The following is a 14,578-nucleotide window of genomic DNA, read 5'->3' as shown; positions in this document are numbered from 1 at the left end:
CGTAGTATAAGGAGCAGGATCCTCCTTATCGTAGTATAAGGAGCAGGATCCTCCTTATCGTAGTATAAGGAGCAGGATCCTCCTTATCGTAGTATAAGGAGCAGGATCCTCCTTATCGTAGTATAAGGAGCAGGATCCTCCTTATCGTAGTATAAGGAGCAGGATCCTCCTTACCGTAGTATAAGGAGCAGGATCCTCCTTATCGTAGTATAAGGAGCAGGATCCTCCTTATCGTAGTATAAGGAGCAGGATCCTCCTTATCGTAGTATAAGGAGCAGGATCCTCCTTATCGTAGTATAAGGAGCAGGATCCTCCTTATCGTAGTATAAGGAGCAGGATCCTCCTTATCGTAGTATAAGGAGCAGGATCCTCCTTATCGTAGTATAAGGAGCAGGATCCTCCTTATCGTAGTATAAGGAGCAGGATCCTCCTTACCGTAGCATAAGGGCAAAGTGCGATGGCAATATCCACGTTGGCTGGGTCCACAAATTCGTTGGTTGAGTTTAATATTCTCAGTTGATATTTGTTACAAGATTGTAGGTTGTCCTCTGTCAACCCCCACTGCCTCATGACACCGAACACCTGTCAGGCAAAGATTACAACACGACATGAGTCAGGCACAGAATACAACACGTCATGAGTCAGACATACAATACAACACGTCATGAACGAGGCACACGACACGTCATCTGTCAGTCCCACAATACAACACGTCATGAACCAGGCATACAACACGTCATGAGTCAGGCCGACAGTACAACACATCATGAGTCAGGCATACAACACATCATGAGTCAGGCATACAATACAACACGTCATGAGTCAGGCACACAGTACAACACGTCATGAGTCAGGCACACAGTACAACACATCTTGAATCAGGCGCACTATACAACACACCATCAGTCAGGCACACAACACGTCATGAGTCAGGCACACAATACAACATGTCATGAGTCAGGCATACAACACATCATGAGTCAGGCACACAACACGTCATGAGTCAGGCACACAATACAACACGTCATGAGTCAGGCACACAGTACAACACGTCATGAGTCAGGCATACAGCACATCATGAGTCAGGCACACAACACGTCATGAGTCAGGCACACAGTACAACACGTCATGAGTCAGGTACACAGTACAACACATCATGAGTCAGGCACACAGTACAACACGTCATGAGTCAGGGACACAGTACAACACGTCATGAGTCAGGCATACAACGCATCATGAGTCAGGCACACAGTACAACACGTCATGAGTCAGGCACACAATACAACACGTCATGAGTCAGGCACACAGTACAACACGTCATGAGTCAGGCATACAACGCATCATGAGTCAGGCACACAACACGTCATGAGTCAGGCACACAGTACAACACGTCATGAGTCAGGCATACAACACATCATGAGTCAGGCACACAATACAACACGTCATGAGCCAGGCATACAACACATCATGAATCAGGCACACAATACAACACGTCATGAGCCAGGCACAAAATACAACACGTCATGAGTCAGGCACACAATACAACACGTCATGAGCCAGGCATACAACACATCATGAGTCAGGCACACAATACAACACGTCATGAGCCAGGCATACAACACATCATGAGTCAGGCACACAATACAACACGTCATGAACCAGGTATAGAACACGTCATGAGTCAGGCCCACAGTACAACACGTCATGAGTCAGGCACACAATGCAACACATCATGAGCCAGGCACACAATACAACACGTCATGAGCCAGGCACACAACACATCATGAGTCAGGCACACAATACAACACGTCATGAACCAGGCATACAACACGTCATGAGTCAGGCCCACAGTACAACACATCATGAGTCAGGCACAGAATACAACACGTCATGAGTCAGGCACACAATACAACACGTCATGAGTCAGGCGGAGAATACAACACGTCACGAGTCAGGCACACAATACAACACGTCATGAGTCAGGCACACAATACAACACATCATGAGTCAGGCACACAATACAACACGTCATGAGTCAGGCACAGAATACAACACGTCATGAGTCAGGCACACAATACAACACGTCATGAGATAGGCACACAACACGTCATGAGTCAGGCACACAGTACAACACATCATGACTCAGGCACACAATACAACACATCATGAGTCAGGCACACAATAAAACACGTCATGAGTCAGGCACACAACACGTCATGAGTCAGGCACACAACACGTCAAGAGTCAGGCACACAATACAACACATCATGAGTCAGGCACACAATACAACACATCATGAGTCAGGCACACAATACAACATGTCATGAGTCAGGCACACAACACGTCATGAGTCAGGCACACAACACAACACGTCATGAGTCAGGCACACAATACAACACGTCATGAGTCAGGCACACAATACAACACGTCATGAGTCAGGGACACAATACAACACATCATGAGTCAGGCACACAATACAACACGACATAAGTCAGGCACATAACACGTCATGAGTCAGGCACAGAGTACAACACGTCATGAGTCAGGCCCACAACACGTCATGAGTTAGGCACACGATACAACACGACATAAGTCAGGCACACAACACGTCATGAATCAGGCACACAATACAACACGTCATGAATCAGGCACACAATACAACACGTCATGAGTCAGCCACACAATACAACACGTCTTGAGTCAGGCACACAGTACAACACGTCATGAGTCAGGCACACAATACAACACGTCATGAGTCAGGCACACAATACAACACGTCATGTGTCAGGCACACAACACGTCAAGAGTCAAGCACACAATACAACACGTCATGAGTCAGGCACACAGTAAAACCCGTCATGAGTCAGGCACACAATACAACACGTCATGAGTCAATCACACAACACGTCATGAGTCAGGCACACAATACAACACGTCATGAGTCAATCACACATGTCATGAGTCAAGCACACAATACAACATGTCATGAGTCAGGCACACAGTACAACCCGTCATGAGTCAGGCACACAATACAACACGTCATGAGTCAGGCACACAACACGTCATGAGTCAGGCACACAATACAACACGTCATGAGTCAAGCACACAATACAACACGTCATGAGTCAGGCACACAGTACAACCCGTCATGAGTCAGACACACTATACAACACGTCATGCATGAGTCAGGCACACAACACGTCATGAGTCAGGCACACAATACAACACGTCATGAGTCAGGCACACAACACGTCATGAGTCAGGCACACAGTACAACCCGTCATGAGTCAGGCACACAATACAACACGTCATGAGTCAGGCACACAACACGTCATGAGTCAGGCACACAATACAACACGTCATGAGTCAGGCACACAATACAACACGTCATGAACCAGGCACACGACACGTCATGAGTCAGGCCCACAGTACAACACGTCATGAGTCAGGCCCACAGCACAACACATCATGAGTCAGGCACACAATACAACACGTCATGAGTCAGGCACACAATACAACACGTCATGAACCAGGCACACGACACGTCATGAGTCAGGCACACAGTACAACACATCATGAGTCAGGCGCACAGTACAACACGTCATGAGTCAGGCCCACAGTACACCACATCATGAGTCAGGCACACAATACAACACGTCATGAGTCAGGCACAGAATACAACACGTCATGAGTCAGGCACGCAATACAACACGTCATGAGTCAGGCTCACAGTATAACACATCATGAGTCAGGCACACAATACAACACATCATGAGTCAGGCACACAACACATCATGAGTCAGGCACTCAATACAACTCGTCATGAGTCAGGCACACAACACGTCATGAGTCAGGCACACAATACAACACGCCATGAGTCAGGCCCACAGTACAACTCATCATGAGTCAGGCCCACAGTACAACACATCATGAGTCAGGCACACAATACAACACGTCATGAGTCAGGCCCACAGTAAAACTCATCATGAGTCAGGCACACAATACAACACGCCATGAGTCAGGCCCACAGTACAACTCATCATGAGTCAGGCCCACAGTACAACACATCATGAGTCAGGCACACAATACAACACGTCATGAGTCAGGCCCACAGTAAAACTCATCATGAGTCAGGCACACAATACAACACGTCATGAGTCAGGCACACAGTACAACACATCATGAGTCAGGCACACAATACAACACGTCATGAGCCAGGCATACAACACATCATGAGTCAGGCACACAATACAACACGTCATGAGCCAGGCATACAACACATAATGAGTCAGGCCCACAATACAACACGTCATGAGCCAGGCACACAATACAACACGTCGTGAGTCAGGCACACAGTACAACACGCCATGAGCCAGGCACACAACACGTCATGAGTCAGGCCCACAATACAACACGTCATGAGTCAGGCACACAATACAACACATCATGAGTCAGGCACACAATACAACACGTCATGAGCCAGGCATACAACACGTCATGAGTCAGGCCTACAATACAACACGTCATGAGTCAGGCACACAATACAACACGTCATGAGCCAGGCATACAGCAGGTCACGAGTCAGGCCCACAATACAACAAGTCATGAGTCAGGCACACAATACAACACGTCATGAGTCAGGCACACAATACAACACGTCATGAGTCAGGCACACAATACAACACATCATGAGTCAGGCACACAGTACAACACGACATAAGTCAGGCACACAACACGTCATGAGTCAGGCACACAATACAACACGTCATGAGTCAGGCCCACAACACGTCATGAGTTAGGCACACAATACAACACGACATAAGTCAGGCACACAACACGTCATGAATCAGGCACACAATACAACACGTCATGAATCAGGCACACAATACAACACGTCATGAGTCAGGCACACAATACAACACGTCATGAGTCAGGCACACAATACAACACGTCATGAGTCAGGCACACAATACAACACGTCATGAGTCAGGCACACAATACAACACGTCATGAGTCAGGCACACAACACGTCAAGAGTCAAGCACACAATACAACACGTCATGAGTCAGGCACACAATACAACACGTCATGATCAGGCACACAATACAAACACGTCATGAGTCAGGCACACAATACAACACGTCATGAGTCCAGGCCACAGTACAACACGTCATGAGTTCAGGCACACAATACAACACGTCATGAGTCAGCACACATACACACGTCATTGAGTCAGGCACACAGACAACCGTCATGAGTCAGGCACACATACAACACGTCATGAGTCAGGCACACATACAACACGTCATGAGTCAGGCACACAATACACGTCATGAGTCAGCACACATACACACGTCATGAGTCAGGCACACGAATACAACACGTCATGAGTCAGGCACACAATACAACACGTCATGAGTCAGGGCACACAATACACGTCATGAGTCAGGGCACACAATACAACACGTCATGATTCAGCACACAAACAACACGTCATGAGTCAGGCACACAATACAACACGTCATGAGTCAGGCACGACAACACGTCATGAGTCAGGCACACAATACAACACGTCATGATCAGAGGCACACATACAACACGTCATGAGTCAGCCACAATACAACACGTCATGAGTCAGGTAATACAACACGTCATGATCAGCAAATACAACACTCATGATCAGGCAACAATACAACACGTCATGAGTCAGGCCACAATACAACACGTCATGAATCAGACACACAATACAACACGTCATGATCAGGCACACAATACAACACTCATGAGTCAGCACACAATACAACACGTCATGATCAGGCACACAATACAACACGTCATGATCAGACACATACAACACGTCATGATAGAATCACTAGTAGCACACATAAACACTCATGATCAGGCACAAATACAACACGTCATGATCAGGCCCACATACAACACTCATGAATCAGGCACACAATACAACACGTCATGATCAGGCACACAATACAACACTCATGAATCAGCACAAATACAACACGTCATGATCAGGCCACAATACAACACTCATGAATCAGGCACAAATACAACACGTCATGATCAGGCACACAATACAACACGTCATGAGTCAGGCACACAACACGTCATGAGACAGGCACACAATACAACAGTCATGAGTCAGGCACACAATCAACCCGTCTGAGTCAGGCCACAAACGACACGTCATGAGTCAGGCACACAAAACAACACGTCATGAGTCAGGCACACAAACACGTCATGAGTCAGGGTACACATACGAACACGGTATGAGTCAGGCACACAATACAACACGACATGAGGTCAGCACAAAACACGTCATGAGTCAGGCTACACAATACAACACGTCATGAGTCGAGGCACACAATACAACAAGTCTTGAGTCCAGGCACACAACACGTCCATGAGTCAGAGGCACACAATACAACACGTCATGAGTCAGGCAACAATAAACACGTCATGAGTCAGTGCACACAAGGACACACGTCATGAGTCAGGCACAAACAATACAACACGGTCATGAGTCCAGGCACACGACACGTCCTGAGTCAGGCACACAATACGACAACGTCCATGAGTCATGCACACAACACACAGAGTCAGGTACACAATACAACACGTCATGAGTCCAGGCACAGATACAACACGTCATGAAGTCTGGCCCACAGTACACCACATCATGAGTCAGGCACACTAATACAACACGTCATGAGTCAGGCAAATAATACAACACGTCATGAAGTCAAGCACACAATACAACACGTCATGAGTCAGGCCCACAGTACATACACGATCATGAGTCCATGCACACAGTACACACGGACATCAGAGTCAGGCACACAACAACAGTCATGAGTCAGGCACAATACAACACGTCATGATCAGGGCACCAACAACACGTCATGAATCAGGCACACAATACAACACGTCATGAGTCAGGCACACAATACAACACGACATGAGTCAGGCCCCGTACAACACAGTCATGATCGAGGCACACAATACAACACGTCCTGAGACATGGGCCCAACAGTAAAATTCCGTCATGAGTCATGGCACACAATACAACACGTCATGAGTTCAGGCACACATTCCAACACAGTCATGTATTCAGGCACACAATACAACACGTCATGATCCAGGCACAAATACAACAGTCATGATTCAGGCACACAATAGCAACACGTCATGATCAGGCACACATACAACATCATGAATCAGCACAAATACAACACGTCATGATCAGGCACACAAAACACGTCATGATCAGGCACACAATACAACACGTCTGAGTCAGGCACACATTTTTTTTTTTTTTTTTTTTTTTTTTTTTTTTTTTTTTTTTTTTTTTTTTTTTTTTTTTTTTTTTTTTTTTTTTTTTTTTTTTTTTTTTTTTTTTTTTTTTTTTTTTTTTGGGGGGGGGGGGGGGGGGGGGGGGGGGGGGGGGGGGGGGGGGGGGGGGGGGGGGGGGGGGGGGGGGGGGGGGGGGGGGGGGGGGGGGGGGGGGGGGGGGGGGGGGGGGGGGGGGGGGCATGAATCAGGCAAAATACAACACGTCATGAGTCAGGCACACAATACAACACGTCATGAGTCAGGCACACAATACAACACGTCATGATCAGCACAAATACAACACGTCATGAATCAGGCACACAATACAACACGTCATGAGTCAGGCACACAATACAACACGTCCATGGAGTCAAGCACACAATACAACACATCAATCAATCAGGGCAGACAATACAACACGTTCATGAGTCAGGCACACAATACAAACACATTATGATCAGACGCACAATACAACACGTAGTGAGGTCAGGCTCACAATACAACACATCTGAGTCGGCACACAATACAACACGTTCATGAGTCAGGGCCACAAATACAACACATCATGAATTCAGACACACATACAACACGTCATGAGTCAGGCACTCAATACAAAACGTCATGAGTCAGGCACCATAATACAACACGGTCATGAGTCAGGCCCCAACAATACAACACGTCATGAGTCAGGCACGCAAACAACACGTCATGAGTCAGGCACACAATACAACACATCATGACATCAGACACACCATACAACACTGTCATGAGGTCAGGCTCACAATATAACACCATGAATCAGGCACACAATGCAACACGTCATGAGTCATGGCACAACAATACAACACGAATGAGTCAGGCACACAATACAACACGTCATGAGTCAGGCACACAATACAACACGTCATGACTCAGGCACACAATACAACACGTCATGAGTCAGGCACATAATACAACACGTCATGAGTCAGGCACACAATACAACACGTCATGAGTCAGGCACACAATACAACACGTCATGAATCAGACACACAATACAACACGTCATGAATCAGGCACACAATACTACACGTCATGATTCAGGCACACAATACAACACGTCATGAATCAGGCACACAATACAACATGTCATGAATCAGGCACACAATACAACACGTCATGAATCAGGCACACAATACAACACGTCATGAGTCAGGCACACAATACAACACGTTATGAATCAGGCACACAATAGAACACGTCATGAATCAGGCACACAATAGAACACGTCATGAATCAGGCACACAATACAACACCATGAATCAGGCACACAATACAACACGTCATGAGTCAGGCACACAATACAACACGTCATGAGTCAGGCACACAATACAACACATCATGAATCAGACACACAATACAACACGTCATGAGTCAGGCTCACAATACAACACCATGAATCAGGCACACAACACGTCATGAGTCAGGCACACAATACAACACGTCATGAATCAGGTACACTATACAACTCGTCATACAACACGTTATATACACTCTCTCTCTCTCTCTCTCTCTCTCTCTCTCTCTCTCTCTCTCTCTCTCTCTCTCTCTCTCTCTCTCTCTCTCTCTCTCTCTCTCTCTCACACACACACACAACACACACATACACATGGTTGTACAGTCTATGTTGTGAATGGTTGTACCAGCCAGTATAATAATACCGCATTATAACAAGTGATAACATAACCTGTACAGAAATATAACAATGACGTTATAATATTGATATGATGAGATATATTCACTGAAGATTTGTGTAATATAATGATGATCATATCAGAACATATTTGGGTAATATAATGATGATCATATCAGAACATATTTGGGTAATATAATGATGATCATATCAGACGATCCTGGATCCTAATTGTTGATAATTAGATGTATGTTGTTATAAAGAATATAAACACGACCAGCACAACATTTCTATCTTGTCTGAATTATTATGAAACATTTTTGTAATGCTCAAATATTCTCATGAAAAATAAAGATAATGATGAAAATTTTATACAAATATTACAGATAAAGCTGGAATGATATATTGCATTATAAGTATTAAGTGTAATATGTATTATATAATAATATGTCATTATTACATTGTGATATTACATTGTAATATGTATTACATGGTAATAATACATTATAATATGGAATTATTTCATTGTAATATTACATTGTAATATTAGATTGTAATATGAATTACATGGTAATATTACATTATAATATTACATTGAAATATGTAATTATTACAATGTAATTTGTAGTTATTACATTGTAATATTACATTGTAATTATTGTGTAATTATTACATTGTAATATGTGAGGTTAACCATTAGAGGTAACACAGAGTTTATTACCTGAAATTTATCATCATCTATATTGTCCCTGATGGTTGGGATATACTGATGGTTGGGATGTACTGATGGTTGGGATATATTGATGGTTGGGATGTACTGATGGTTGGGATATATTGATGGTTGGGATGTACTGATGGTTGGGATATACTGATGGTTGGGATGTACTGATGGTTGGGATATATTGATGGTTGGGATGTACTGATGGTTGGGATATATTGATGGTTGGGATGTACTGATGGTTGGGATATACTGATGGTTGGGATGTACTGATGGTTGGGTTATACTGATGGTTGGGTTATACTGATGGTTGGGATATATTGATGGTTGGGATGTACTGATGGTTGGGTTATACTGATGGTTGGGATGTACTGATGGTTGGGTTATACTGATGGTTGGGATGTACTGATGGTTGGGATGTACTGATGGTTGGGATGTACTGATGGTTGGGTTATACTGATGGTTGGGATGTACTGATGGTTGGGATGTACTGATGGTTGGGATATATTGATGGTTGGGATGTACTGATGGTTGGGATATATTGATGGTTGGGATGTACTGATGGTTGGGTTATACTGATGGTTGGGATGTACTGATGGTTGGGTTATACTGATGGTTGGGATATATTGATGGTTGGGATGTACTGATGGTTGGGATGTACTGATGGTTGGGATGTACTGATGGTTGGGATGTACTGATGGTTGGGTGTACTGATGGTTGGGATGTACTGATGGTTGGGTTATACTGATGGTTGGGATGTACTGATGGTTGGGATGTACTGATGGTTGGGATGTACTGATGGTTGGGATGTACTGATGGTTGGGTGTACTGATGGTTGGGATGTACTGATGGTTGGGTTATACTGATGGTTGGGATATACTGATGGTTGGGATGTACTGATGGTTGGGTTATACTGATGGTTGGGATGTACTGATGGTTGGGTTATACTGATGGTTGGGATGTACTGATGGTTGGGATGTACTGATGGTTGGGATGTACTGATGGTTGGGATATATTGATGGTTGGGATGTACTGATGGTTGGGTTATACTGATGGTTGGGATGTACTGATGGTTGGGTTATACTGATGGTTGGGATGTACTGATGGTTGGGATGTACTGATGGTTGGGATGTACTGATGGTTGGGTTATACTGATGGTTGGGTTATACTGATGGTTGGGATATATTGATGGTTGGGATGTACTGATGGTTGGGATATATTGATGGTTGGGATGTACTGATGGTTGGGTTATACTGATGGTTGGGATGTACTGATGGTTGGGATATATTGATGGTTGGGATGTACTGATGGTTGGGTTATACTGATGGTTGGGATATACTGATGGTTGGGTGTACTGATGGTTGGGATGTACTGATGGTTGGGTTATACTGATGGTTGGGATGTACTGATGGTTGGGATGTACTGATGGTTGGGATGTACTGATGGTTGGGATGTACTGATGGTTGGGATGTACTGATGGTTGGGTGTACTGATGGTTGGGATGTACTGATGGTTGGGTTATACTGATGGTTGGGATGTACTGATGGTTGGGTTATACTGATGGTTGGGATATATTGATGGTTGGGATGTACTGATGGTTGGGTTATACTGATGGTTGGGATATACTGATGGTTGGGATGTACTGATGGTTGGGATATACTGATGGTTGGGATATATTGATGGTTGGGATGTACTGATGGTTGGGATATACTGATGGTTGGGATATACTGATGGTTGGGATATACTGATGGTTGGGATGTACTGATGGTTGGAATGTACTGATGGTTGGGTTATACTGATGGTTGGGATATACTGATGGTTGGGATATACTGATGGTTGGGATATATTGATGGTTGGGATGTACTGATGGTTGGGTTATACTGATGGTTGGGATGTACTGATGGTTGGGTTATACTGATGGTTGGGATGTACTGATGGTTGGGATGTACTGATGGTTGGGATGTACTGATGGTTGGGTGTACTGATGGTTGGGATATACTGATGGTTGGGATATACTGATGGTTGGGATGTACTGATTGTTGGGATGACTGATGGTTGGGATATACTGAAGGTTGGGATAACTGATGGTTGGGATGTACTGTTGGTTGGGATTTACTGATGGTTGGGATTACTGATGGTTGGGATGTACTGATGGTTGGGATGTACCTGATGGTTGGGATGAACTGATGGTTGGGATGTACTGATGGTTGGGATGTACTGATGGTTGGGATGTACTGATGGTTGGGATGTACTGATGGTTGGGATATACTGATGGTTGGGATGTCTGATGGTTGGATGTACTGATGGTTGGGATACACTGATGGTTGGGATGTACTGATGGTTGGGATATACTGATGGTTGGGATATACTGATGGTTGGGATGTACTGATGGTGGGATACTGATGTTGGGATGACTGATGGTTGGGTGTACTGATGGTTGGGATATACTGATGGTTGGGATGTACTGAATGGTTGGGATTATACTGATGGTTGGATGTACTGATGGTTGGGATAGTACTGATGGTTGGGATATACTGATGGTTGGGATGTACTGATGGTTGGGTTATACTGATGGTTGGGATGTACTGATGGTTGGGATATACTGATGGTTGGGTTATACTGATGGTTGGGATATACTGATGGTTGGGATATACTGATGGTTGGGATTACTGATGTTGGGTATAACTGATGGTGGATATACTGATGGTTGGGATGTACTGATGGTTGGGATGTACTGATGGTTGGGATGTACTGATGGTTGGGATATACTGATGGTTGGGAGATACTGATGGTTGGGTTGTACTGATGGTTGGGATGTACTGATGGGTTGGGTTATACTGATGGTTGGGATGTACTGATGGTTGGGATGTACTGATGGGTTGGGATGTACTGATGGTTGGGTTATACTGATGGTTGGGGATTACTGATGGTTGGGATGTACTGATGGTTGGATACACTGATGGTTGGGATGTACTGATGGTTGGGATGTACTGATGGTTGGGAATACTGATGGTTGGGATTACTGATGGTTGGTTATACTGATGGTTGGGATTTACTGATGGTTGGGATGTATGATGGTTGGGATATACTGATGGTTGGGATATATTGATGGTTGGGATGTACTGATGGTTGGGATATACTGATGGTTGGGATATACTGATGGTTGGGATATACCCCCCCCCCCCCCCCCCCCCCCCCCCCCCCCCCCCCTTTTTTTTTTTTTTTTTTTTTTTTTTTTTTTTTTTTTTTTTTTTTTTTTTTTTTTTTTTTTTTTTTTTTTTTTTTTTTTTTTTTTTTTTTTTTTTTTTTTTTTTTTTTTTTTTTTTTTTTTTTTTTTTTTTTTTTTTTTTTTTTTTTTTTTTTTTTTTTTTTTTTTTTTTTTTTTTTTTTTTTTTTTTTTTTTTTTTTTTTTTACTGAGGTTGGGATGTACTGTGGTTGGGTTATACTGATGGTTGGGATGTACTGATGGTTGGGTGTACTGATGGTTGGGTTACACTAGTGGTTGGGATATACTGATGGTTGGATATACTGATGGTTGGGATATACTGATGGTTGGGATATACTGATGGTTGGACTGTACTGATGGTTGGGATGATACTGATGGTTGGGATACTACTGATGGTTGGGATATACTGATGGTTGGGATGTTACTGATGGTTGGATTACTGATGGTTGGGATATACTGATGGTATGGATGTACATGATGGTTGGGATATACTGATGGTTGGGATATACTGAGGTTGGGATGTACTGATGGTTGGGATGTACTGATGGTTGGGATACTACTGATGGTTGGGATGTACTGATGGTTGGGATGTACTGATGGTTGGGATGTACTGATGGTTGGGATGTACTGATGGTTGGGATATACTGATGGTTGGGATGTACTGATGGTTGGGATATACTGATGGTTGGGATATACTGATGGTTGGGATGTACTGATGGTTTGGGATGTGACTGATGGTTGGGATAGCTACTGATGGTTGGGATATACTGATGGTTGGGATATACTGATGGTTGGGATATACTGATGGTTGGGATATACTGATGGTTGGGATGTACTGATGGTTGGGATGTACTGATGGTTGGGATGTACTGATGGTTGGGTTATACTGATGGTTGGGATATACTGATGGGTGGGATGTACTGATGGTTGGGATGTACTGATGGTTGGGATATACTGATGGTCGGGATATACTGATGGTTGGGATACACTGATGGTTGGGATGTACTGATGGTTGGGATATACTGATGGTTGGGATACACTGATGGTTGGGATGTACTGATGGTTGGGATACACTGATGGTTGGGATGTACTGATGGTTGGGATGTACTGATGGTTGGGATATACTGATGGTTGGGATGTACTGATGGTTGGGATACACTGATGGTTGGGATGTACTGATGGTTGGGATGTACTGATGGTTGGGATATACTGATGGTCGGGATATACTGATGGTTGGGATACACTGATGGTTGGGATACCCTATGGTTGGGACGTACTGATGGTTGAGATATACTGATGGTTGGGATACATACTTGGAATATATCATCGTAGTCAATATCCTTGATTGTTGGGATACCGTATGGTTGGGATGTACTGATGGTTGGGATGTACTGATGGTTGGGATGTACTGATGGTTGGGATATAACTGATGTTGGGATATACTGAGGTTGGGGATATACTGATGGTTGGGATGTACTGATGGTTGGGGATATACTGATGGTTGGGATGTACTGATGGTTGGGATATACTGATGGTTGGGATTACTGATGGTTGGGATATACTGATGGTTGGGTGTACTGATGGTTGGGATATACTGATGGTTGGGATATA

General features: G+C 44.2%; 1 protein-coding gene across 1 annotated transcript in view; it reads right to left on the bottom strand.

Annotated features, from left to right (window-relative positions):
• Positions 1-402: 402 nt before the first annotated feature.
• LOC139762957 (uncharacterized) overlaps positions 403-14,578 on the bottom strand; it is a 66,850-nt gene continuing 52,674 nt past the window's right edge. Inside the window, exon 4 of the mRNA XM_071688282.1 lies at positions 403-582. Coding sequence (XP_071544383.1) covers positions 403-582 — 180 coding nt within the window. The remainder of the gene's footprint in view (positions 583-14,578) is intronic.

Source organism: Panulirus ornatus, chromosome 45 (genome assembly GCF_036320965.1).
Source record: "Panulirus ornatus isolate Po-2019 chromosome 45, ASM3632096v1, whole genome shotgun sequence".
NCBI lineage: Eukaryota > Metazoa > Arthropoda > Malacostraca > Decapoda > Palinuridae > Panulirus > Panulirus ornatus.
This window is presented reverse-complemented; position numbering and strand designations above follow the sequence as displayed.